This window comes from Lissotriton vulgaris, unplaced genomic scaffold (genome assembly GCF_964263255.1).
Source record: "Lissotriton vulgaris unplaced genomic scaffold, aLisVul1.2 SCAFFOLD_2274, whole genome shotgun sequence".
NCBI classification, from domain to species: domain Eukaryota; kingdom Metazoa; phylum Chordata; class Amphibia; order Caudata; family Salamandridae; genus Lissotriton; species Lissotriton vulgaris.
In genome coordinates, this window is record NW_028249176.1 from 351249 (window position 1) to 378691 (window position 27443).

The window sequence follows — 27443 nt, forward strand, 5'->3', positions numbered from 1 at the left end:
TCCCAAGTCACTACCAGCGGAGCAGCGTGTGGGGTAGCACGGAGGTAAACTCGTCCCGAGTCTGTGAGTATTGGGCAAACAAAAGCACCATTTCCCATCCTAAAAGTAAGTACAAAGTACTGAAAACGATCCTTTGTCCTTCTAGATTGCAAAATTAGCAATCAACCCCAGACGTTCTTGAATGCTCATGAAGCAAGACATCTTTTTACAATGAGTATGACCAACTTGTTTCAAAAAAACTTCAAAAAAACTTCTTGTGTGTTATCTGTCTTGTCTGTCATTTTCCTTTTCAGGGCCAATATGCCATGTGGTGTTCCAGGTGACTGCACCTGTATGAGCCACCCTACTAAGGGTAACCATATTCATTTTCTTTTTTCCTTTTTCTGTTTATAGGTCATGCAAATGCATGGTCAAAAACCGCTGTAGGCACATTATAGCCTTTATTTAGTATTAAGACACTGTAAATAGTCCTGCACTTTTGGTTATTTACATAAACTATAGAGATATGCGAGTAAGGTGGGGAAGTTGTGCCCCCGTCCTGAAGAAGGAACATATGCTCCAAAACATGTCGACGCACACCAGAGGTACTGTCCATAATCACGACAGTTAATTACCTCACACTGCACTTCTTTTTAACAGTACCAGCCCGGGGTTGTGAATAAAGTTTTTCCTATACACCCACAAGCCAGGTACTTTTTAAACCTTCACTATATCCCACCACTCACATTTAAGTACCCCTACCACTTCCACCACACACACCACACATAGTCCAACTTTCAGGGCTCCCGCGTAGTCGTAGGTCGCAGCACGCCGCATCCCGTTAGAGGGGTGCGAAGACCCCGATGATGAAGCATGACTCCAAGGGGCCTGTTGGTGTGTGAGGGGTATTTTACAAAACACTGTGTGTCCCCACACATGTGGTAGACACGTTTCCACTTCCACTGTGAGTAGGATTCCTTTAGTTTCAAGGATCAGGCAATTGTTTTCTTCCTCAAAGGATGTTTTCCCTTGACCCTGAAATCTAGAGATTGGCATTGCAAAATGATGTTTGCCATGATCCGTGGGAAGAAAGTGGGGAATATTTAAATGCAGTCCTTTTTAATTTGGTCTAAAGCATAGACATAGCTCCTTTTGTTGACCCTCCTTTCATCAAATAAGTATATCATTTTGGGATATGTTTGTTGTATTTTTGGTATTTTTATTTCACTATTCTAAAATAACCCGCAGCCATGTTGGAATAGTAAAGGGGGAAAAAAGCCAAAACCCATACTGTGCATCTCAGTGGAATCAAATCACCCCAAAAACGACCACTCTGTGTTTGCATGCATTTGTTCAGTAAAATAAAAAAAAAACAAAATAATAAACCCAGCAGCCCAATAGCACTTAACAGCTGACAAGCCTAAAAAAATGATAAAATGCACTGGCAAAGTCAATACATCGGCACTTGCCTGTTTTAGGTGAGATGTATTGTTTTTGTCCAAATTATTTACTTCTCAGTCTGGTACTGTCATGCTCGTCAGCCAGCCAAGTTATGTTTTTTTATTTATCTTACACCACTTTTTCCCAGATAAATTGGTTTTAAGGACCTGGGCAGGGATTTTTACCAAAGGTCGTTATTCCTTTTCAGGTTGGGCAATCATCATTCTCCCAAAATTCTTTGCTTCGCCCCACCCCTTAAAAGAGGATGAGAGACTCCATCAGTCGGACCCAAAGAAGAGCTTGAGCATTTACATCCATCGCACCAAATCCCATTGATTGGGCGATCAGATTTATATGGGGTACTCTGGAGTAAAGAAAGGCAAGGCTGTACAGAAAATTACTTTGACAAGTTGTATAGCTCCTCATTAAGATTTACCATGCATTGGCAAAGAAGCAGCCTCTAGAAGAACTGAAAGGCCATTCCACCAAGGACAAGGCTGCTACCACTGTATTGGCACGCAGAGGGCCTGTTCTTGACATAAGTCAGGTTGGGACATCGGCATTACTTTCACAAGGCACTATTGCCGGAACAGCCAGGTCCGACCGGAAGGGTATTTCTCCCATTCAGTCCTACAGGACTTTTTAATCTGAGCCATTCCACATACCCACTACCTGGAGAGGTACTGTCTTAGCATCTATTCTAGAATTGAGGACTCTGTGGTTAGAAGTATCTATAAGATGTAGAAGTTACTTGCCTATAGTAAGGCTCTTTCTGGTGGACACTCTATCTAACCGCAGATTTCTTACCATTCTCTCTCTTCCCCATTTTTTGGGAATGGTCTCTCTTTTGTGTCTAAAAAGCTCCCAAATTACAGATCTGCACACTGGTTCGTCTGATTCTTGTTGGGCTCTGTACACGAGTGCAGAAACAGAGTAATGAAAGAAACTGACATGCTGAGCTGGTGCTTATATCCTCACATCCGGGGGTAACTAAGTTAACATTGAGTTGGACAGAGCTACTTTCGGGTGCGCAGGAATAAAGCTGGCGATTGAGGATATTCTGAAGGTGAGGAATCTGTGTTTAGATCGAGGAACCACTAGAAAGAGTGTTACTAAAAGTAACTTGTTTTTTTCTGATGGTCAGGATCCCTTTCGTGAATGTTTTCAAAGCGTGTGCGCTTCATTTTTAGTTAATGAACAATGGACTACATCCTTCACCAGAGTGAGTTCTTGGCTGATCCATGGAGGTGGGATGGAATTCCTATTGTTATACTTTTGAAGAAATAATTGTTAATTGAAGTCTTGGAATTCTAAACGCTAATAAAATATATCCAAAAAACAGTCAGTAAATCAATTATTTGAATATTTTGTGCCCCCCTCCCCATCGTAGTCCTGCTGCAGCGCTGGGATGCCCCCGGGTAGCCATGCGCTATATAAAAGCCTTTCCATTCCATTCCATTCCTAAGAGTTTTTTCACTTCTTCTGTTTTGCGTTTTTGGTGTATCCAGAAGAGAGTCCTTGCTCCTTGAATCTTGTGATCTGAATTAAAGGGTCCACAAATTTGATAAGGACTCGAGGTTCTTGAGGTGTATGGCTTTGATGATCAGACAGCAGACGGCCTCTATTCTAATTGTATTCTTTGGTGGACTCTTAAAATGAGTGTTAGGTGAACGAATGTTCTATTTGGTTATACCAGTCTAGCTGTGGAGAGAAATGCAGCTTATAGCAGTGCAATATTGCTTGAGGTGCCCCTGCAAGGAGGGTTTTGCTTGAGTCCAGTCAAGAGATCACTAGTGTGTCAGTTCAGGATTTTAGTAGTTGTTGTGTTGTACAAGGTAGTTTTTTATTTTCCTGAAAGAGTGGAGGAAGAAATTAGTTGATTTTTTTTTAACATTAGCCCAGATGGAAACGCTGTTGTCTAGGATGGAACCTAACAAGTTCACTTCAGGCGATAAGTTTAAAGAGAAACGATTTAGATGAGGTCAAATATATCCGTAAAAGGTCCACGGCTAGAGCGTATGGAGAGGGTGGAAGGCCGGGAAGGGTACTTGCACTCAGAATTTGTGAAGGGCACAGACCTCAGGCAGTACTGCAGATACGGGATGAGGAGGGTTCCCTCTGCGCAGACCCGATGGGCATTTTACGGGGATTTGTAAACACTTACAGCAGGTTATGTAAATCTCATCCAATTACGTCCCCAGCTGACATACTTACGTATCTGGAAGATGTTGTGATTGCATGGCTTTCAGACACACAGAGGGCCTATCTATCGCTCCCGATTACAGTGGAGGAGGTGTCGGAGATAATTAAATCATTACCGAATGGAAAAGCCCCAGGCCCAGATAGGTTTACGTGTGAATTTTACAAAACCTATGCAGTTATTCTGGCACCCCGCCTGGTTGCGATGTATGGGGAAGCGTTCGAGAGCAATATACTCCCACCAACATTGAGAGAGGCGGTAGTGATAGCGCTATTAAAGCCAGCCAAAGATACTGAGTGATGCGACTCTTACAGACCCTTATCTTTAATAAATGTAGATTCTAAGATTTTTGCCAAATTGCTTGCCACGCGAATACAACCCCTTATGACCCAGCTAGTTCTCCCAGACCAGTCTGGATTTATACCATCCAGGGCTACCACGCACAACACTAGGACGTTGTTCGCTTTGTCCCATTATTTAATCCCCAGTACTGAAGCGGTGGCCATCATGCTAGACGCGCCAAGGCGTTTGACTCCATTGAATGGTCCTATCTCATAACAGTCCTTCATAGAATGGGTTTTCCTCCACTATTTATACAATGGGTAAAACTACTATACACGCAACCGTTAGCCAGAATTAGGGTAAATGGGTATGTTTCTGAAGCGATAAATATAGAACGCGGGACTAGACACGGATGTCCTCTGTCCCCATTATTATTTGCCCTTGCCCTTGAGCCGCTTGCCTGTAAGGTTAGACAGAGACATCATCCTTCGGCATTACAGTTTCCGAGTAGGCCCCTACATATTTCATTATACGCAGATGATATGTTGCTATATGTTCGCGACCCAGATAAATACCTAGCACCTCTACTCCGTGAATATATTAAATTCGGAGGACAATCGGGTCTCCAAATTAACTGGGATAAGTCTTCAATTATTCCATTGACGGACACCAGCTGCCGTTATCGCTGGCTGATCGTAGCGATTGTAAAAATGGTACTGTTGCCCAAACACCTTTATCTATTTAACAACATCCCGATTCCCCCCCGAGAGCAGTATTCAATAGGGTAACGTCAGTAGTGCTGAAATTGATATGGGCAGGAAAGCAAGCACGAGTTGAATTACAAACCTTAACCCTACCTTACTCCAAAGGTGGTCTATGTGTACCCGACTTTTTGTAATACTATTTATGTGCTCAAGCACAGTACGCCACCTATTGGTATCATAAGATCCCATATCTAACACAAACAGCTATAGAAGAAAGAGATGCTCTACCTACACCATTGACTGCAATTATCACACATCGCCGCTCTCCCCTGCATAATAAAGATATTAACACCATTGATGCCACGAACGCAGCATGGCAACGGCTAGGTCAACTGGCGAATAAGCTACCTCTGTGTGCACCAGCCCTTTCATTACATTATCACCCTGACATCTCTGTTACTAACGAGACGGTTGGAATGGGGCTCCTACAGCAAGTAGGGATAGATAAAGCGGGAGACATGTACAATAACGGTATATTCAAAACAGCGCAAGATCTCTCGTACATTAGCAATCAGACATTATTATTTCGCTTCACCTACCATAGGCTGCAAGAGGCGGTCAAGAAGCTGTATCCAGACTTTCTCAAGGAGCCGAGGCAGCTAGACACTTTACAACTTATACTCACATCTTCAAACACCGCGCACTTGGTATCCCGTTTATATACAGTGGCGCAAAATGAAATAAATTACAACACTCATAAAGCAAGGGATAGGTGGAGCGCGGTATTGGACGCTCCACTTACAGAGGAGGACTGGAAGACCACATGCACTTTGATACAAATGCTAACGCCAAACGGCAACTTACGACTAGTGCATTTTAGATATTTGCACCAAACGTATTATAAACCCTATGAAACTTTATAAATATGGTCTCAGATCGGAAGCGAGATGTAAACGATGTGGTCACGATCAAGCCGATTTCATTCACTTAGCATGGTATTGTTTGAAAATACGGGCCTATTGGGAAGAGGTGACCTCTATATTGGCGACAATGCTGGGGAGTGCTTTTACTTGCACCATTCAAGTGTGTTTGTTGGGGCTATTAGCCGATGTCCGAGATGTGAAGCGGAGGTTTTGTGTATTGGCACTATTGTTGGCCAAACGTAGAATCTCAATGTGTTGGGATAGCAAAAATACACCAAGTGCCAAGCAATGGCTGTGTGATATGTCTTACTGTCAAGATAAGTTACGTACATATGACGAAGAACTACCGACTACATCAAGGTCGAAAGATTATTGGAAATATCTCACAAACTATTTAATTGCAAATCCACTAGTCCACAATACTGTGTAAATGTACCCTATTCTCTATTTAGTTGTATATTGTGTACCTAGGCTTTCCTGTTTTCAGTTTCTATTTTTGGTATATTCTGGTGGGGTTTTTTCAGTGTTTTCAATATCTTAAAAAACAGTTGTTCTCAGTGGTTACACATTTTCGCGACACTAAAAACAACAGAAAAAGTGTTTTTCCGGTGTTTATGGAACGTTTTGCTTTTATTATTGCTTGCTTTCTGCACTGAAAGAACATGGTATATAGACAGTGTACTTATACTGTATATGAGGTCCAAATAGATTTTTGCAATTTAATCTTATTGTAGTATACCATACAATACTTTTTCATCGAGTCTTTGGGTCATGTGCGCTCGCTCCGTCCTACCCATGTAAACTTCTGTGAAAAGGCCCTCTCAGCATTCATAGCCCCTTGAGCTGAGAACCATCAGCTAAGGGACACAGTTGGGATGACTCTTTCTTTGATGCCACATAAAGCACAAAATGATAAATATTTGTGTTTTAGTTCCTGTGCAAAAGAAAACAGTGCACCAGAATGGACTAAAAAGTCAATAGCATCCCTCATTAACTCTGAAGATTGTAAAGATGCTTTCAGCATACCATCTAACAAGTGGCAAGGATCTCTTACAGGGAATCACTTCAGCTCGGGTATCAATTTTGACAGGTTATCACACAACTTTTTTATATACGTAGCCGAATCCCTGAAAATACAAACAATATCACTCCAATCTTTGTTGAACTTGGAAAGAACCTTTTTTTGCAGAGCATTACAAGTGACACTGCGTTCCATGTTTTTCAAAAGTCTGGTGTCATGTTTTCACCACTATCCCAGATGCTTGGTGATATATATATATACTTGTCACTATACCTTGCATTGAATGTTTAAAGCCTGAGGTGTTGGCAATTCACCTACTATCAATACTGACCCAATAGAAACTATGGTCTGATGTATTAAGGGTTTTTACCAATTCCCTGTAGGTAAATGTGATGACACATAATAGGAAAGATTTTTTATGAAACCAACCATTTTACCTATCGGTAAAAGAATCAAATGCAGCCAAAATATCAAATATGAGTTTGATATTTTCTGATTCTCTATAGTTTATAAAATAATTAAACTAGACCTAAAACATGAAACTAAACCCTGCATCTTTAGACCAAAGGCCACAAAACTGAAAAAAGTAAAAGGAAGAAGAAACAATATTTTAGTGGCATCCCTAAAGAACAAAACTCAAGCAGAGTCAGTCTTTCTTACTGCTAGCTTGTATACCAGTTACATTGTATTGAACCCTTCAGGAAAAAAACATGTCTTTCACTCTCTTTTTCCTTTCTTTGAATGGCATTTAGTTTGTGGTTGTTGAGGTGTTTTTTCAGTGTTTATATGTTTTCACCGGTGAGGGCTATTTTTCTTTCAGTGGGGTTTTATCAGTTATTATAGGTTTAAACCTAAAACCCCACAGCCTATGTGTACCTATGCAAAATCCAATATGTAGCCTTTTCTGTCTCTGTATCACTCGGATGATGAATGCTGTAGTGTAATGGTCCGTATTGTGTTACTGTTTATGTGTTGTATAGTATATGCATTTTCAATAAAAAGACTAATAAAAAAAAAAAAGGGAAACTATTTAGCTTCAGGTCTGCCTGTAACCATGCCTCGAGTTAGCCTTGGTGCTTTGGAGATACTAGGAGGGATGTGAACATGTACTGATGTTAAAATCTCAGAAAACCAGACATCCATTGTCGTATTTTTATGAGATTGAATGATATAGAAATAGATCTTAGAGATGAGGTCTTCAGATACATTTGGACAGTGATGTATCTTTACTGTGGTAGCCGGAATACAGCCTTGTGGTTGAGGCTTACTGCTAGTAGAAAAGCTGTAACAAAGTACTAGTAGATAATTTTCAGTTAAATGTTATTTCACAGAACCAAGGTATTGCATCACTGACTGACTGATCCCAATAAACCTGAAACCTTTTAAATCATCAATGCAAATGTCTTAGAGAAAAATAACCTGTGAAAGAAAGCTTTTGTTATTGGACATCAGAATTTTGAACTTTCATCAAATGCTCAGGGGCCTTGGAATCCAGCCTGGGTCCCGATCAGAGGGAAAGGGGAGGAAAAAAGGGGCACCTCAAACTTTTTCCCTTCTCTTGAATCTCGCAGCTAGAAAGATCTTTGTAACCATATTCAACAGAAGGGAACTACACTCACATAACAACATGTGACAACTAGTCCAGTTTGATTCCAAGAATGGCTGACATCGGACAGATGCTAAAAGCAACTCATGGCATTGGTCTTCAAGATTTGCACCTTCAACTACAGGTGCATGAAATAGGCAAATGCCTCACAAACCTAAAGCACATTACACCTAGTGTGTTCTTTCAAATTGCTTTTGTAGCCTCTTACACTACAACACTTCCCTCCGGATGACTTATCCCTTACACACTCATCAAGAATATCTTTAAATTCCTCCATAGCTAAAAAGCAGTAGGATGAGGTTTCTAGCAGTTGTTTATTTGTAGAACGTGTAAAGTGGGCACCGTTTCGCACATATTCACTTTCACCCATCCACAACCACACACATGTGCACGTACTCACACCTATTTGTTCACAAGTGGAAAGACACACACTTACACCCACCTATTTACAAACACATACATGCAAACACTTACACCTACCCATTCACAGGTGGTGGGAGGTAGCTAGATACACATTGGCCAGTGGGTAGCTGGAGGTTTAGGGCAGCCTCAGGCAGCAGGAATATGAAGATCCCACCCCCTCCTCTCATTGGCTAACCTCAAGCATCAGCCAGTGATAGAGGGCCCTTTTTAGGTTTCGCCTGGCGAACAGCTGCACAAGCAGCGTTTCGCGCTGGCGAAATCTTATGTTAGAACAGTGTGGCCTTAGTTCCGCCTCTCTCTTCCATTGGCTAGCTCCATAAATGGAGGCTAGCCATTGGAAGAGAGATCTGTTTTTCATTTACCGAGGCGATTGGTGGGGATTCCCCAGATTCTTTCCCTCTCCGCAACGTCATGAACACGTGGCCACTGTGGGCGTGTACTTTTTTTTTTTTTTTACACCGCAGTTTGTGTTCATTGTTAACTTTGTCCCTGTCCCACTGCCTGTTTCCTGACCACCTTCCCGCTGTCCGTCCCCCCTCCCGCTATCTTTGTCTTCACCCTGGGCCTCATAAATCTGGACTCCGGTTACAAAATGCTTGTTCTTAAAAGGTGACTGCGCACCACGGGTTAAGAGGGTCAGGAAACGCAGTGACGAGAGGTGGAAACCGGAGCAGCAAGATAAACCGGAACTGTGCTGGCAGCCCCAGCGCTCTGCTGCTAACGGCCACCCCAGCACCACAGCCGGTCGGAGCACCTCGAAACAAAAACACCATTATATAATGCGCTCCCTAGCGTTAATCACGTGACATCGAAGCGCTAAATAAATGCTAAATTGTTGTTATTCCACGGCGGGCCCTCTGCCGAGCCTTCTGCGCGCGCGGCGGCTCGGTGCAGCCGCGTAGGACGGGAGATGGGGAACAGCTCCCCGAATGGCGCTCCCAGGGAGCAGGGACCAGGTACCATGCCTCAGGCTGGACTTCTGAAGGATGCCCTGTTTTCTGGCTCTAATGCCTGGACGGGGTCTGCGCCTGGAACACTTAAAAAAGTCGCTCGATCTGTGAACAAAATTCATCTATCCGGAGCTGTGGAGGGATTTGGGAAATCTCACATTTCACATTCTTCTGGTAAGACAGCCGTGGCGACCTTTTTAGAAGATCTTCGTAATAGGTTTAGTCACTTTAGTGTGAAGCTCGCGCCCCGCGCAGCTTTCGTGCATTTCTGCTGCTCGCCGGGTTGTGGGACGACTGCATCATTCTCAGCTGAGCCTAGGTGCACTAGGGAGCCGTGATTGGTCCGATGAGAGCATGGAATGCTTCAGTGTACCATAGTACACCCAAGATTGCGCATCTTTTTGCTTCTGGGCGCTGCAGCAGTGACAGCGGCCCGATTCTCCGCTCAGATAATTCATTTTAGTTTACCAATGTCCCTTCCCTCTATTGCCCTCCCCTCGGTCCCTCTCCCCCACCCCTCCTCCCCTGACGTCACGGCCCATGCTCGCGCCCAGCCTCCTCACTTCTCTCCCTGCCTCACGCGGTGAAGATGTCTCGGCTCGCGCTCTGCTCCCGCCTCCCCCTCCTCGCTCCTGTGTCAGGGCTTGTAAGAAGATCTCCAAAAGGTTTCTCTCCAATAGGTTACAAAATTGAGGAAAGAACTTCATAAAACAGTCCAGGGAGTTGGACATGCATCCTTTAAATGAAAAACAGGCGCAGTGCCGGTCACCCATACACAAAATCATTTCAGTTTGCATGTGCACATCGCATATTTTATATATTTTGTTCTAGGAGAAACCTTCGTCTAAATCGCAGCACCACTCAACATCCAATAGGCGATGCTGGATCCGTTTCCATGACCCAGTGCAGGAGTGAATTTTGCTGTTTGCAGATCCTATTTAATGTGACTGGGTTGACTCGGGAATAGTTTTGGCACGCTTGCATAGCTGTCTTTCATTCGTATGTGTACGCTAGAATAACTCCTTTGTGTTCTCATTAACACGCCTGTGTTTACATGACGAATTGTGATAACTATTATTAAAATAAAGTCGCAGTAAATACGCGTGGTAAAGTGCACGCAGATATGTCTTTTGATGCCATTATGTACTTCGATGTCATAAAAAAAATGCATTACACTGGAAAGGAGTCCTCATTATAAGGCGTGGGCTGGCACTCATTCACAATAAGTCTTAACACCTTAGCTGCGTGTAAACATTTCTCCCCAGTGCTGCGCTGTCCATAAGAACTAGTGCTGAATGGACGTTCAATGGTCGTGCGCAGCACTGGGGAGGTAGCGCTGCTGACGACCATTGGCCGTCAGCAGCACTTAAGGGGTTAAAATATGAGAAACTATTCAGTCGATCATACAATGCAATGAAAGGACTGACTGCTATCTAGAAATGCACCCACATGTATTCTCCATCAGGTATGTAGTAACACATTTCGAAAAAATAGAAAATATGTGTGAATAATGGATTTTTGTGCACATGGGCCAGTCCGCGAAGTTTAGTTATTTACTTGGGCAGTTCACATTTCTTTTTTAAGGGTGCAGAGTGAAGAGCCCTTTTGGTACGTGTTGGTGACATTTCACAACTTCACTTCATGTAAATATCGGTCAGTCCCTGCCCTAGTGCTTCTCTCAAAAACTCTGAAACGTGGAACGCTTGTGCATAACGGTAATATTTATAAGCAGCCTGAGTGGTTGGGCTCAGGTGGCATTCATTCCCTCAACTTAAAAGACAGATCGACCGGGAGGCGAGAAAGAAGCAGCAAAAAGTGAGCACATGTGCTGCATGCTGCTGGGGAGCAGCGCCTTCCGCTCATTGGCGCAGCTCTTCAGCAGGCGTCTGCGAGTCCCTGGTTTGATTCTGCTCATGGCTGCAGTTTATCTGGAAGATGGGACTGCGGTCTGCTGACTGAGAGCAGAACCCCTCTACGCTGTACCCCCTCAGCTGGCAGCCCCACATCTGTTCAGACATTAGCCTGCATATTGTAGCTTCAGGTGGGGGATTGCACAGTACGACCGAAGGCCTGTTTATTCTCCTCAGTGGGGAAGCAAAAGCAGTGCTGTGTATTAACCCTTTATTGTCTTGCCGCCCACCTCAAGGCACGCTCTGAAAGGTTTCTTCACGCACAGCACGAGCCGGCATGAGGGTCCCAGACGTTCTAATACAGGCAGGCCTATCCTTCTATCCTTGTGGTTATTATGGGCACCGCAAGTAGAACTGTCTGCGCAGATTGAATGTTGGCTGCTATTTGCATGAAAGGCTTATTGAAACAAGCATTTGCAGTGCAGTAGGTCTCGCATTTACGCAAGTTTAAGCTATTGGCATGGTAAATGAAAATGCCTTTTTTTGTTTTTAAAACCTAAATAAAAGGCATTGTCATTTACAATGCCAATAGCTTAAACTCGTTTTCTTTTGGGGGGGGGGGTAGAGGAAGCGAGTGTCAAGCGGCCCCGCCCCAGTCTCAGACGGCCGACAACTGTGCAGACGCAGGGGGGGGGGGGGGGGGGGGATGGACAGCGTGACATGTCCAGCATGAATCTTGAATAGTGAGTATTTGGTGAGGGTGGGGGCAGAATAGTTGGGGCATAAAGGGTGCATGAGGAAGGTAGGCAATCGGGGAGGGGGACGAACATTTTGTAAATGTCCTACAAGTAGTGATTATAGAGCTTACAGGTAGGTAGGTTTGCCCCTAGGAACTGAGCTGACACCGACACCCCCCTCTCCCTTAATTACAAGAAAAGAAGCATCGGCAGGCCCTGTGCACCTGTTGAAGCTGGAAATTTGGTGTTTTTCATCTAACTGGTAGGATCGCGACAGGTAAGTGCATATTGTAAGGTGATTACACATGTCTTTTTAACAGGGCAAATGTTAATCTTTGATTTAATAAGTTTCAGGTGTAGTCTTGGTGACTCGATCGGTGTTCCTACCTAATGTTCCCAAGTGCTGTCTCCGAACAGACACTTACTAGGCCAGCTACCATTCCTAACTTTTTACTTATCACTCAGCTCTTTTTACTATCTTGCAATTAGAACGTCATTGAAGGTAACATTACGCATTTAGCTTGTTGCCATTTGCACATTCTTGTTTTGTGTGTGCCTCTGTTGCCTGCTTGTGACCCCCCCTCATTGTTTGTGCGTGAGCTCCTCACCCCATCCCCCTCGTTGCATGTGCGTGCACTCCTCACCCCCCTCCCTGCTGCATGTGCGTGCGTGGCAAAGCATCCAGCCACTTACACATAGGTAGTGTGCAGTGGATTGCTCTAGTCTAGTCTATACCCAAAGGCCTTGTGCTGAAACATAACTATCCGGATTGATATGACTTATCGGTATTGAGAGCTAACCGGGACCTGGGCGCAGTATGTGATATCAGTCGTGCTTCATCTGAAATCCTAGCTCACACAACTGCGATCCTGACTTACTGGCTTAACCAAAATAATGATGATTATTATTCAGACAGGCATGTTTGAGAGTGGAGTCTATATTTATCCAGATGCAATCTATGTATTTGTCCGGGCTGCTTTTATTGAGACTCTGCTAGAATTATTCTTCTCAGAGTGATTGACAAGTCAGTCTATTTCAAGAATCAGCATATAATGAAGGGTGCCAGTTAAACAAGGCTACGCGTTTTAACTACTGAGTGATTCATATTTAAAAGGCACGCACGGTTTTAGCAGTCATAGGAGTAATTTGTTTCGTATAGTTACATTTGTGCAGTCTAAACCATATGGATGTTATTTTGTACCTCTTGTCCCTTGGACTTCTAAATAGAAGTGTTGGCTTGCACCCGGCTTGCTTTAATGATATTTACTGTATTATTTATAAATGCTCTGTCCTCCTAAATGTATTTATTCATTTTGCATTTTAAAGGTGTATGAGGAATCGATATTGTATTCTGCCAAACCAGTCTTCCTAAGAAGTGGCTTTTATGATCTGAAACCTAAACATCTTTCACACTCTAAGGCGAAAATCTTTTTAATGAATGTAAAATGTAGACCTTTAATGTTCTGATATAAATCTTTCTTTAGAATATGGTGCTGGTCTTAACACTCCTGGAATTCATTAATGCCATATTTCAATAGGGTCCACAATTCATCAGAAATGTTGTTTCCGGCGAGCATTACTTCCGTGGCAAATGTCTGCCCTGAATATGTATGTAAATCAGCAGTGGATGTTCACCATTATCGTCACACCGCCTAATCATTTCCAAAAAGCTTTGTGTAAAGATCAATCCTTCCAGTTTAGTGGGTTAAGACCAGCTATATTTGTAAATGCGCAGCTGTTGCAAAAGTCACAGTGTGTTAACCCCTTCGCTGCGGCGGCTATTCCGCCGCAGCGCTAAGGGGGTGGGGCGGCCGCGCGGCGGCTCCATACTAGTGACGGAACCAGGCTCGCGGGTGAGCTGTGCTTGTGACGGAACGGTTCCGTCACAAACCCGCCCGCCCATTAAAGCGTCGGCGTGGAATTCGCGCCGTGCAGGCGCGGCAAGCGGGCCATGACGGAACCGTTCCGTCACAAGCACAGCTCACCCGTGGCTTGTGACGGAGCGGTTCCGTCACAAGCATGCAACGGGTTAACCTCTCCAGGGCTGCTCCAATTGTACACATTTAGAACACCACCTTCAGAGGACCTGCAGTGGTAAAATGTCTTGGCGTGACATTCCATGCCATGAGCCAAAATTCGTGCGTGAGCTCCTCACCCCCCCCCCCCCCCCCACCACCACCCCCCCCCCATGTTGGTGCGTGAGCTCCTCACCCCACTCCCCCCTCGTTGCTTGTTGTTGTTATCTTTGCTACTCCTGCCTGGTGTTACTCTTTCATAACAATGCATTTTCAGCTCTGTGCGCGGAAAATATTGTGTCCTCTTAGATTTTCTTGAAAGAACTCTCATGGGAAAGAAATAACTACTTGTGATTGCTAAACACAGTGTTAATGTTTACATTTTGGGGTTTGACTAGGAATCCAATTACTTGGCTCGCTCTTTCATTAGTATTTGGCAGGGAAAGGCAGCTGTCAACCATGTGTTGGTCCTACCAGGGCTATTAGTGTTTTTTTAAAGTACTTATTTCTTCGTTTTTTTCTCACATCACCTCAATATTTAAGTACACTTTATCCTATGGTATTCCCCTATTCTCATTCCAGAGCTGTTTGGGCATAAACTACAATACCCCTACCAGGATAAAAATCTGGTGCTGGCCATACCCGGCTGTGCTCTCTCTCCGCTTCATGTGTTACGCGCTGGCTTTGCTCGCTTAGTCGCTGAGACTCCGACTCATGTGTTTGCTTCTTCATCTGCTCTCACAGTTGTACCCTTAATGCATGGCCCCTCTCGTGTCTTCCTTTCGCCGTCTTGAACTAGCGGACGTGGCCGCTCCGGGATTCCGGTTTGAAACTTTCGAGTTCGTATATTCCTCCTGTAAGGTACCTTTTGGTACCTCGTGTATTTTGTTTGCTCACAATTGTCACTTTTGCCTCAAGTAACTTAACGTCTGCTTTTGTAATTTGTTCACTCGTAATCTTCTCATGTATCATTTCTGTTTCTGTTGTGAAGCGCTGGATTTAGCAGTGTCACTGTTGTGTTATAGAACTCATCTGCAAGTAATTGCTGTCTGCTGAGCTCGTCCAGTAGGGTACAATAGGTCTCACATTTGTGAGACATTAAGCTATTGCCAATGTAAATGACAATGCCATTTATTTATCTGTTTTCAAAACCAACACATAAATACAAATTTTGTCATTTACAATGCCAATAGCTCTAACTTTTGCAAAGGCGAAACCGTTGCATTGTAAATGCTTGTCTAACTTGTCACAGCGTGAGGTGGGATCCGTGAAATGTGTTCATCCAATCCACTATGTGACAAGTAGGTAAAGGGTTCAGTGAAGCTTCACTGATTGGCAGTCTGCCCATGGCACTTGAGAGCTGAAACCTAAAGCACCCAGGACTCACTCTCAGTAACGCTCCCTCATCAGGAGGAAGACCCTCACAGGGCCTTGCCCAGCTGATGATGTTACTTCCCTTAAAACTGTGAGATAATCAGTCCGGCAAACCATGGCTGCCTGGCACCTGGTTGTCAGTGCATGTAAAGCATCTAGCTGCCTGACACAATGAGTTTCTTTCAGATTGTCCTTTGCAAAGCGTGACACTCTTATGTACTGGAAAGGGGTCAGGGACACAGCCATGATACCTTCCTTTATAGGCCGCCACTAGTTGCTAAGTTTTTTAACCGAGCCATCATCACAGACTCTTTCTGGGAAATAAATGATCTCATAAGGCCCAACAGGCTTGTATTCTTCTCTGTGTGTCCCCCCCCCCGCCCCCAGGCATACACCATTGGAAGTAAAAGACAATCTGTTTTTTTTTTTACCCATGTGGTTTTTTTTCTTTGTGTTATTGTGTAGCTGTTATCATTAATAGATATCCACTTGTTTTGCTTTTACCAAGCTAAAGGAGGGAAGCAGGAAAACAGAATTCCAATAAATTCGTTCAGTGACTCAGTATTGAGCTTTCCAACTCATGACACTTTTGAATCTCACGAAGTAAACATTTGCCGTCAACTAAGCATAGCCTACAGTGAGTCAGCAGTAGGGTATTTTATTTTCCTTGCATTCTTAGAGGAACAAAGCATTCAATATGTACACAAATTAGATGCTGAACCTTTTGCTGTAATACTTAATACCTGTAATTTTGACTTGTTACATTTTTGTCACTCTTAATGACTGCAAAGTCATACTTCTGAAGGTGCTAATGTCCAGATTAAAAAGTTCTGCACAGTTTCCCAAAGTACTGAATATAAACTGCAGTTCATTATAATTATCTCTTGTCTCAGTTTATGGCATACTTAAACCTCTGTCATAAACTGAGACAAGCGGACCTAGGCACACTAGAATCCTTAGTCTGGCTAGAAATCACCCAGAAAAATCCAGGAGGCGCTTTTGGTCACCTTTTTAAGGACTCCATTCATCAAATGTCGGTGAGTGACTTATGGGCCCTTAACCCCAGCCAGACAGCATTCAAAACCGGTATTAAAAAATGTGTGAGAATGAGTTCACTCATTATGGACAAAGCCCTTATTTCCAAACGCAGTCATGCTTGGGCTCTTGTAAATTCTTACAGACGGTTAGCCCCCGCCACTTACCTGTCTTGCACATACTCACTGTATTTAAAACGCAGCCTTATGGCTATTAGAATGGGTGACTGGCGATTTCTGCAAGATCTGCCCCCCTGGCGACGTACGGTGGAAAACTTAACCTGTAGAGGGTGTAGCAAGACAGTTAAAACTCTGTTGCACATGGTCTGCCTTTGCCCAGCCCTTAATTCCCAACGCAGGTGCAAACTCAAAGCTGAATGGAACAGGCTGGGTGTTCGGACCTGTAGGCAAGCCATCATTGTGGCTCTGAACCCTGAAAATACAGATTTAAACAGGATTAATAATTTTTATTCAGCAAGCATATTGTAACTTTATGCAAAAGAGGTCCTGCTAATGCTTCCCCCTTATTTTATTGTTTAAATCATCTAATATATTTCCACCACATCCCCAATAGAAAAAAAGGGAAGATGAAATGAAAAGAACATTGTTTTTTAACTTGACTGGCCAACACATCGAGTGGTACCTCTAAGAACACTGGTTTGTCTTTCATATGTACGATACCACTGATTGTCAGTGTAACAAAAATGGGGTGAATAGTTTTGTACATTACGTTTTAAATCTTTTTTTCTTCTTTCTTTTAAAATGTTATGGAATTAGGAGGTCCAGGATGTGGAAGATCCCTATTTTTATTATGGTCGTCTAATTGATCGCCTTGTTTCCTTTTCTATTTTAACAGTTTTATATAATGTGAATTTTGTAATTTTCTTTTAAAGATATCGATGTTATATCTAAATAAAGATAGTTTCTCTCTCTTTAATCATCTCTGAATATCTCTAGTTCCATGTGAATAATGGTGTCTAAGTTTAGGACCTTTTGCTCATCCACAGCCTCTTCTCTGCTGGAGTAGTCCTGGAAGAGGTATGGGGGCTTTTGTAAGGTGGGAGGAGGAAGTGTGGAAATCATCTGATGTGTTGGGATGCATGGTGCATTGTAAGCCATTTCATGGGTCCCCTGGTAGCCTTAATAGCCAGAAATTGATCATCTTTCTGTATTTCTGTGTACATCTGATCTCTTATGCCTCTTCTTAGACTGGAAAAACAATGATTGCACAGGGATTCACAGTACCAGTCTCCCTATGTATTCATGAGTTTATAATCCCCGAGATTTGGGTGAACATTTTTTTTTTTCACAACCAATTTTATTGAGCAAATGAGCAATAAAAACGTGGCACCCCCAAGGCCAGAGATCACCACAACTATATCGGTACAATAAATCACTTAGGTAGCAAATGTCCAAGCAGGTCTTAAGAATAGGCTCAGTATGAAAAACCCACCCTACCCCCCAACCCCGACCCCCCCAACACCCAAACTCCCCCCCCCCCCTCACCCCCCCCATCCACACGTGTACACATAGCAATAGAATAAAAGGTGTAGGTGCAGCGCGACTGGAGCGTCGCAGACTCGGGCCAACAATGTCTTTACCATCAAATGTCCTCTTCTCGCTCCGCTGGGGGATCCAGTGACAGACCCCGGTAGTCGGACCATCGCTTCCAAATTTTGTAATGTTTGCGCGGGCAGCCCCTCGCCTCAAAGATCGGCCTTTCCAGGCCCATGAAGTAGTCCAGCCCAGCTTTCCACGCAGACAGGGGGGGGGCCCTCACCGCCTTCCACGCCCGGGCCAGGTCCCGCTTGGCGACAACAAGCCCCAAAAGCAGCAGATGGCGCTTATATATGTTCCCACCGATGCCATCCATGACGTGCAATAATCCCAGCCGATGGGTGCGGGGAAGGTCCCAGCCCAAGACCTCGGACAGACAACTCCACACACCTCTCCAGAAACCAGACAGCCGACCACACAGTATGTATCAGGGACCCAGGCACCGTCCCACAGGGCAAACATTCTGAGGATGCAATCAACCCAGCTCTCCACAATCGTTCACGGGTATAGTAGGCCCGATGCAAGTATTTAAATTGGATGAGTCGGAGCCGTACAGCAATGGCGGTTCCACGTGGGGATTCTAGCGCCTCCCTCCAATCGTCCTCATCGAGAGGGCCAACGTCCACCTCCCATGCCGCCCGAAGAGAGTGTAGGATAGAGGAGCAATGAATGACCAGCGTCTGGTATATCCGGGAAACCTTTCTGTCCCCCAGATCCCCCATAAACACCTTTGTCTCGACCGGGCTGAACTCCGGTAAGGAGTCTAGGTTGGCAATGCTCGGGGTGAGGGCATGGCGCAGCTGCAAGTAGCGGAAAAACTGGGACTGAGGCATTTGGAACTCTGTGCGGAGTTCCTCGAACGATTTAAGGGTAGTGCCGGACATGACCTGGCCCAGTAACGTGATACCGATTGCCTCCCAACCCTCAAAACCGGCCAGGGCCGCCAGCTCCGGGAGCAGACCATTGTGCCAGAGCGGCGTCTCGGCCGTTAGCTTGCCCCACCAGCCCATGCGGCGTAGGGCCTGCCTCCACACAGCGAAGACCACTCTGGTAACCGACGGCAGTACGCGACGCAGGCGAGCTGAATACAGAATGGTGTGGAGTGTATTGTCACCCATAAGCGACCGTTCCAAGGCATACGCCGGGTCTCCCCTATCGCTGTACCACCATTCATTAAGAATAAGCAGTTGGGAAGCCTGGTAGTAGGAGAGGAGGTCAGAGGTGGCCAGGCCACCACAATAAGTAGACAAGAAGCACGTTTTCAACGCCACCCTGGCCGCGCTGCCAGCCCATAGGAATCGACCCTGCACAGAATTGACCTGGCGAAACCACTGTGGGCCGATGGAGTACAGGAAATTCTGAAGTTGATATAGCAGACGCGGAAGCGCCACCATTTTGAAGATGGCCTATCTCCCAAAGATGGTAAGTGGCATTCTGGACCAAGTCTTGACATCGGCCTGGACCCGTTCCCACACTGGCAGGACGCCACGACCCCAAGCCACGAATCGCGACTCCGATAGAAATATGCCAAGGTACTTCAGACCATCCGTCGCCACCCGCAGTCCCGCAGCCCAGGGGTCAGTCACGACTCCGCCGCCCAGCACCCACAGGGTCGATTTATGAAGGTTGAGTCGAAGGCCGGAGATCTCGCCAAAGACGCGCATGACCTCCAGAACCCGGGGACCCGAGCGTTGTAGGTCGGTGAGAAAGAAAAGGACATCGTCCGCATAGAGTGCGATCCTATCCACCAGGTCGTCATTCCAGACAAACCCGCGTAGCTGGGCATCAGCCCGCACTTGGGACGCCAGGGTCTCCATTGCAAGGGCGAACAGGTACGGGGACAAAGGGCAACCCTGCCGAGTGCCCCGACCAATTCGAAAACGCCCGGAAGTGGCCCCGGCCACTTGGACTGAGGCCGTGACGTTGGTGTATAGCAATCGCAAGTACGACAGGAACACCGGGCCAAGGTTAAGGCGGGCCAATAGAGTAAACAGGTATGCCCAGCTCACAGAGTCGAAGGCCCTGTCCATATCCGCCAGTAGGAGCGCCACCTGCTCATCCCGAGCGCCCATGGCGTCAACCGCCGCCTGCGCCCGCCGAATATTATGGCGAGTGGCCCTACGGGGCATGAATCCGGCCTGGTCAGGATGGACCAGGTCTGTAATAAGGGGAAGCAGTCGGTTCGCCAAGGCCTTAGCCTGAATTTTGGCCTCGATATTTAAAAGAGAAATGGGCCGGTACGAGTCATGCCTGTCCGGCGCCCTGCCTGGTTTCAGGAAAACTACGATCTCGGCATGGCGCCAATCGGGCGGTAGTTCCCCTTGGGCCCGTGCTGCCTCCAGCGCGCGCCTGTACTGAGGCCCCAGCTGGAGGTGGAACTTTTTGTAGTATTCGCACGGGTAGCCGCTCGGGCCCGGTGCCTTCCCCGTATTCAGCTGTCCCAGAGCCTCCCCGAGCTCCTCAGCTGTGAGCGGGACGTCTAGCGCAGTTCTAGTTTCATCAGAGACGGCCTGCGGCAGCAGGTCATCGAGATAGGCGGAAATCTCCTCCGTCTCTAGGTGATCCCGGGAGGCGTACTGCGTCTCATAATAATGGGCAAAGCTAGCTGCTAGTATGGCCGGGTCCGTCACTACCGAACCGTCCTCCTCCGTGAGACCCGGCAGCGTGAGAGGCTGGAAGGTCGCCTGACACAACCTGTGAAGCATCGTACAGGACTTGTCGCCCCATTGATAAATCCTGCTACGCGTGGCGAGCCACGCCTGCCTGGCCTCGTCATATAGGACCGAGGCGTAGGATTGCTGTGCCTGCAAGAGCTGTCGTACCGCGTCCTCGCCACCCCATCCCGGCCACGTTGTTCCAACTCCTCCACTCGAGCGGCGGCGGCCGTAATGGCCTCCCGATGCTTCCGCCTTGCAGCTGCACACCAAGCGACATCACACACGCCTCCCACACCACCAGTGCATCCACATCTCCCACAAGGTTATCACGCCAATAATGATCAAGCGCTTCACGCAAGTGATGCACATACTCGGGCTGCTGTAGATGCCACGAAGACACCCGCCAACGAAACGGCTGTCGCTTCGAGGGGAGGTCTATAGTAGCCATAACTGGTGAGTGATCAGACAGCCCTCTGGGGAGGATCGCAGTGTCTCTCACACGGCTCAAACAGGCACCAGGCATAAAAAGATAGTCAAGTCTAGAGAAGGAACCATGCACCGCCGACACATACGTGAATTCACGCGCAGCAGGATGAAAGTGGCGCCACACATCGACCCAGCCCAAGCTATCCGCCGTTGCACGCAATCTAGTGTGCGCGTCTGCAGGGAAGGGATCCACAACAACAGGCGCCCGTCTCTGGCGGTCCGAGCCCACGTCCATAACCTCATTCCAATCGCCCCCAACCACAGTCAACACATCCGGGATGTCATGCCACAACGTAAACAGTCTCTCAGACAGGGCCCACTGCATGGGAGGGGGGGCATAGACGCTACCAAAGACCACCGGCTCTGCACCCATTAGCCCCTTAATGAAAACATAGCGGCCCTGAGGGTCAATCCATTGCTTTTCATGCACATACGCCACCCTGCGATGAACCAATATAGCCACCCCTCGTGAGCCCCTCGCGAAGCCTGCATGGTACACCTGCTGGAAGCCGAATCTCTGGAGGCTAAGGACCTTGGAGCCCAACATATGGGTCTCCTGAAGCAACAGCACATCTACAGCCTCCCTTTTCCCCCAGCGCAACACAGCACCACGTTTGATTTTATCAAGTATCCCCCTCACATTCCACGTTACAATACGAATGGCCTTATTAGGAGACACAATCGTACGATCAGCCATCATCAAAGCAGTCCCCTCCATCAGGCCCTCCGCGCCACCCCGGTGCACCCCACCATCCACTCGATCCAGCAGCAATATACACGTGTGGTCCCACCCCCCCAGCCCCAACACCCACCAGTCCACCCCTGGCCCGAACCCCCCCAAACACCAACAACAGAGCAACTCCCCCCCCCCCCCCTCGCCCCGCTCCCCCCACCCCTATACCTCATAGAACATTGAAGTATCTGTCGCGGCATGGAGAGACCCGGGTCCAAAACAGAGGACCCAGGGCCCGCCATACCAATGGATCCCAACACCCCGATCATCACGCACTCACCACCCCCCCAACAACACCCACAACTCGTGAGGGTCTAAGGCCCATAGAAGCCGCCCCGAGCCCCACAGCAGTCCCACCAGCAGCCTTAGAGTGCCTCAGGCGTATACAGACTGGCATGAAAGAAGTCCCAATACAACAGTCCCACCAGCCGGTCCATCACAAAGTAGGGCGACACATTACCAGACAGAACCAGGGTCCAGGCCCCACCAGATTTCAACTGCCAGCATCGGAATGTTCAGAGTCCCTCGTGCCACTGGTCTGCGTTGCACTAGCGGAGGCTGACCGTTTGCGCGATCTGGACCTCCGATGTCGTCCTTTTCGGTTTGGGCGGTTTGTCCGCTCCGGTGACGATCCCCGGGACCCGCCCGGGTCCAGCCCGGTTGGGCATGCGGCCTGAGTCTCACTGCTTCGTCGGTCCAACGAAATACCTCCTCGGGCGTATCAAAGAAATGCGTCCGGGACTGGTACACCACCCACAGGCGGGCCGGGTACAGAAGAGAGTACTGGAGCTTCAGGCCCCGCAACTTGGCTTTGGCGGCCACAAAAGACTGTCTCTTGCACCATTTTCGTATAATCCGGGAAGATCATAATGTTGTAGTTTTCATAGGTGAGCGAACCCTTGTTCCTTGCCTCTCGCAATATGACATCGCGGTCGTGGTAGTTCAAAAGCCGAGCAATAACAGGCCGAGGACGCTCACCCTCCGGTGGCCGCTGAGTCAAGGCCCTGTGCGCTTGCTCGATCACAAAGCACGCGGACAGTGCCCCTTCGGGGAGCCAGCTCTCCAGCCATCGGGTCAGAAACTGCTCCATGCCATCCTTCTCACACCGCTCCGGAAAGCCAATAAAGCTGAGGTTGTTCCTCCGTGCGCGCCCTTCGGCATCCTCCACTCGGGCCGCAAGAGTCTTTTGGATACACTCCACCTCCGCCATTCTTTTCTTCAGTGTGCCAATGTCCGTTTCGGTCACCGAGGTTCGAGATTCGGTCTCAGTGATCCGCTCCACCGCATTGCGGAGGTCCTGGCGTAGCAGTGTAACGTCCGCTCCCACTGCCCCGATTTTAGCATCAAGCATGTCCCGGGATTGGGTGATGGCAGCAAGGATTGTTGCGTTGTCCGGCCCTGACCCGCCGCCGCCGCCAGATGCCCCGGAGCCACCACTGGGCCCCGTAAATTTATCAATAGGGCCATGCTTAGGCGGGCCTCCGCCACCAGCCCTGGTCATGGCCGCTCTCAGGCTCAGCGGGTCCTCTCCTTGGGCGGGGCGGACACCACCCGCGACGATTCTCAGTAGACCCTCGGGAGCAAATCCGCAGCTATGGGCGCAGGAGGCCCCAGGCCCCGGGTTGGGACGTCGGCGCTGGTGTCCTCAAAGGGAAGAGTGACAGGGGTTGCTTCCAGGCCAGTGCAGTCCCGGTGTCGCGAAACTCGAGGCCCCGGCTTCACAAGGGCGGGGCAGGCCTCCACCACGCCGTGTCGCCTGCAAGTGTCCTCCCAAGGCACAGCACAGGAATACAGGGCACCTCTGCGATCTGTGGGCAACTGAAGCTGCAAGGCCGGGCCGAAATCCGCGCCGCCGATGCCACCTCCAGCAGCGTGCCTGCAACCGCCACCCGGCGTCCTGAAAATCGAGGTCTCCGGTTCACAGCCAGTCACTAGGCCGCACGTCGCCGCCGTCGCCTCAGGGTCCCAGAAGAGATGGAATCGCGGGATCAAGACACCGGAGAAGGCAGGACACTCTCCTGAACCGATGCCACTCACAAGGTACCAACTGCGGGCTCGGGGGCCAGGATAAATGAACAGATTATGGGAGCTCTACAAGGCTGCGACCGCCATCTTCGCCCGCCAAGCCACGCCCCCCTTGGGTAAACATTTTTGCCTAATGTTTTGCTTTTTCATTATATTCAAGGTCTTCTTTAAAAAAAAATGCGAAAATGCTCACAAATGTTTTTTTTGCTTCTTTGAGCAGCGACCTACCAGGGAGATAGATCCATGTCTTGATCCTAAGCAGCGTCATTATTTTTTCTACTTGTTAATTTAAGTTACCTAAAAAAGTATTTCCTAAAAGGCCATCTGACACAAGGAAAATGTTCCCACCATTCTTCCAACAATGAATCCAGTGAATCAATATTTAAAGACAGTACCTAAGCGGTATGTCGTAGATGAGATGTTTTTCTCTGCTTATTTCTCTGCTTATTTGTTCCATTTGCACTAGCTGTGTCATGTGCTTACTTAAAGGGTTGACATGCAAGAGAATTGTGTAAGATGGGTTTTGATCAATTAAGCCATAGTGGATTGACTTTTGAAAGAGCTGACCAACAACTTCACCAGACCTCTTTTATTGAAGTACAGTGTGATGGGAAATGAGCAGTAGTGATTATTTTTAGCACGCTCTGTGAGCAGTCACTTTAGCTTGCATACTGTTGATGGTCACATTTATGCTTTTTGCACTTACTTTACACACTAGCCATCCTTCTCATCAGCTCTTTGCCAAGGGTTTTCCGGATATTCAAACGGTCATGTTCCCTATGCATTTGTTCAATATCCTTTAAGAAAGCTCTGCCACATTTACAGTGTCTCTCTCTCTCAATGTTATGGAATTCGGAGCTTTACCTTCACTTCTTGATGTTTTCAAGTTAACACCGTTCAGGTAGAAAATGTGAATTTCCATTGATTCTGCTGTCTAGATTGTGTGACAAAAACATGATACATGACTGCAGTGGGATGTGGGATCTCCTGGGCATGGTTCTTTTCTCCTGCTCATTCTAATTTATAGGTTTTCTTGTGTTGTACTCCATGTAACACAATGATTGTTATTTGCACCATTTTAAAACAATGATTCCTTTTTAGGGAGTTGAACGGAGTACGGAGCCTGGTCTCAAAAGCTTGCGTACTGGACGGATTCTTCAGAAAGGCATGGTGCTAACAATTGAACCAGGAATTTACTTTATTGATCACTTGCTCGACCAAGCAATGGCAGACCCCGCACAATCATGTTTCATCAACAGCGAAGCACTTCAGCGCTTTCGAGGATTTGGAGGAGTAAGTAATTGATTAATAGTACAAATCAGGATGGGTATGAAGGTATGCTAAAGTACCCCTACGTATTTAAGATGTCTGTGATGTCCCTGGTATAGAAGTGAACTGGCACATTTCTGCACAACATAAGGTAGGATAATTGTGTTTGAAAGCAATTTAAAGGGTTCTGCCAGCAATGCACAGAGCCTGTCCTTGCCCCACTCATGCACTTTTCAAACAATACCTCAGTATCGTTTTTGCTTGTAGAAATGTTTCTCCTGATTAGTAGCTTGTTTTCTTATTTCCGTAGGCTCCCACTTATTCCAAATGTCATCAACTTTAGTAAACATATGTGCTGCAGAAGCCATTTTTGAGAAAGTGAGCCACAACAGTGTTGTATTTTAGCAAGAATATTGAAGAAGCAATTATATTTGTGGATGGATGTTTTTAGGATTAGCTTCCTTCAGGGTTTCTGAATCATGTCATTTGGAGGCACTCCAGTCCTTGCTCCTGGTCTGTTCAGTAAGAGTGTTTTTTTTTTACTTTGAGTGCTCAACTGTCGCTTACCCTGAGATGCATTTTTACAAAGTACCATGTAGCTCAGTCTAAAAGTGCCAGGTGACTTAACACTGAGGCTCATGCCAGGATTGCTCAGTCCAGCCTCCGGGCTCTGGCCATTACGAGGCTCTACTCTGTGTACATTTAGAGTTCTGCCTCCCACAGTGATGCTCACACAGAAGTCCTCATAATTCCATTCCCGCAGCAAATACTGATTAAACTCTGTACCTTGCTCAGACGGTTTAGGGATGTCAAATCATGGTTCAAAGTGCATCCAACAGGGAACAAGCTGGTTCCAAAAGGTACACATTCATGTTGAGCAATATATCTAACACTTTGGCCATTGCCCCAGCATCTGTAGAAGGCTCTACTGTAGCAGAGGTATCTTGTGATTAACTACAACATGCCAAGGAAGAACAATCAGATGACTCGATGGATAAGGTCTTTAATACATTTTGCTAATTTCACAACATGATGTTATGAGCCAGGTTGCCTTCGCAGCTTCTCAGTATAAAGACCTCAGTAGTATGGAATGCTGACTCGGACTTGCCTGTGTGTCAAGCGTGTGCTCTTCAGATCACTGCATTTGTCACTATCGACAATTCATCTCTCTAAATTGACATGTGGGGGATGAGAAACATGCTTCCTCTGTAGTCATGTGCTGGGTTGAATTTCTTCTGGCCCTCTAGACATCAGGAATCATACGCTCAAGGTGCTGTTATCTTTCCAGTGTCCCCTCTTTTCCAGGGTTCCCAATGTGCTTCATTAACCTTTCGAGTCACCTTTTGGTCCACCTGTATGGGGCTGGTTATCATTACCGTGCTGGTGGGGCGTTCAGTACCTCTTCCTTCACAAATGCAGTCTTCAGTTCTATCTTCACTGATAAAGACATCTCCTTTGACAGCGTATGGTCAGCCCTGTTGCTCCGGCATTGCTGAAGCATATGGTTGGTCTATCAAATGTCGAAACCTCCTCGACGTCTCCAAGCATGCCCAGGTAAAAAACCGAGCACTTTGTTCCAATTTCCCCTTAGCATTAGTGTCTTTAAATGTATATATATTTTTTAATTTCTCCTACTGTCCTTCTGTGTATATAGCAGCACAGGGGTTGATTGTCTCCAGAGTCATGCAAGTCCCCATCCTTAACTGAAGGAATTATATGGATGCAAAGCAAATGGCTATGTTTTTGCTGAACACAGTATGTGACTGTGTAGACCGAGCTGCCACGTGGATTGGCCTTTTGAAGTAGCAGAAATAGACCTGAATCCCTCACAAGTAACTCTCAATTCTGACTTGGTACAACATTATGAATCTAAGTTTGAATGAGACTGGGTTTATTTCTGTAGAGCAGGAGAATACAGCAATCGGTGGAAGACCAGGATTGTTACATAAAACATCCTTCATTTGCTCACAAGCCCTCCCAGGAGTTCAGGAACAAATCACAGTTCCCACATGGATGGTTGCAACAGTAGATGAAAATGGTGGTGGTGGTTGTGGTCTGGTAGGTTAATTACTCTGTGGTGGTAGTCCTTGTGGTGGAGCTCTCAGTGGTAGTCTCCTTAGTAATGGTGATCTTTGTTGTGTTGCTATTGATTTGTCACCTCTAGGATGGTGTTTTCTG

General features: G+C 46.7%; 1 protein-coding gene across 1 annotated transcript in view; it reads left to right on the plus strand.

Annotated features, from left to right (window-relative positions):
• The window catches only part of PEPD (peptidase D), a 270142-nt gene that overhangs the window by 234134 nt on the left and 8565 nt on the right, over nt 1-27443 (plus strand). The window contains exon 14 of the mRNA XM_086950268.1: nt 25098-25289. Within this exon, the coding sequence (XP_086806394.1) occupies nt 25098-25289 (192 nt within the window). The remainder of the gene's footprint in view (nt 1-25097; nt 25290-27443) is intronic.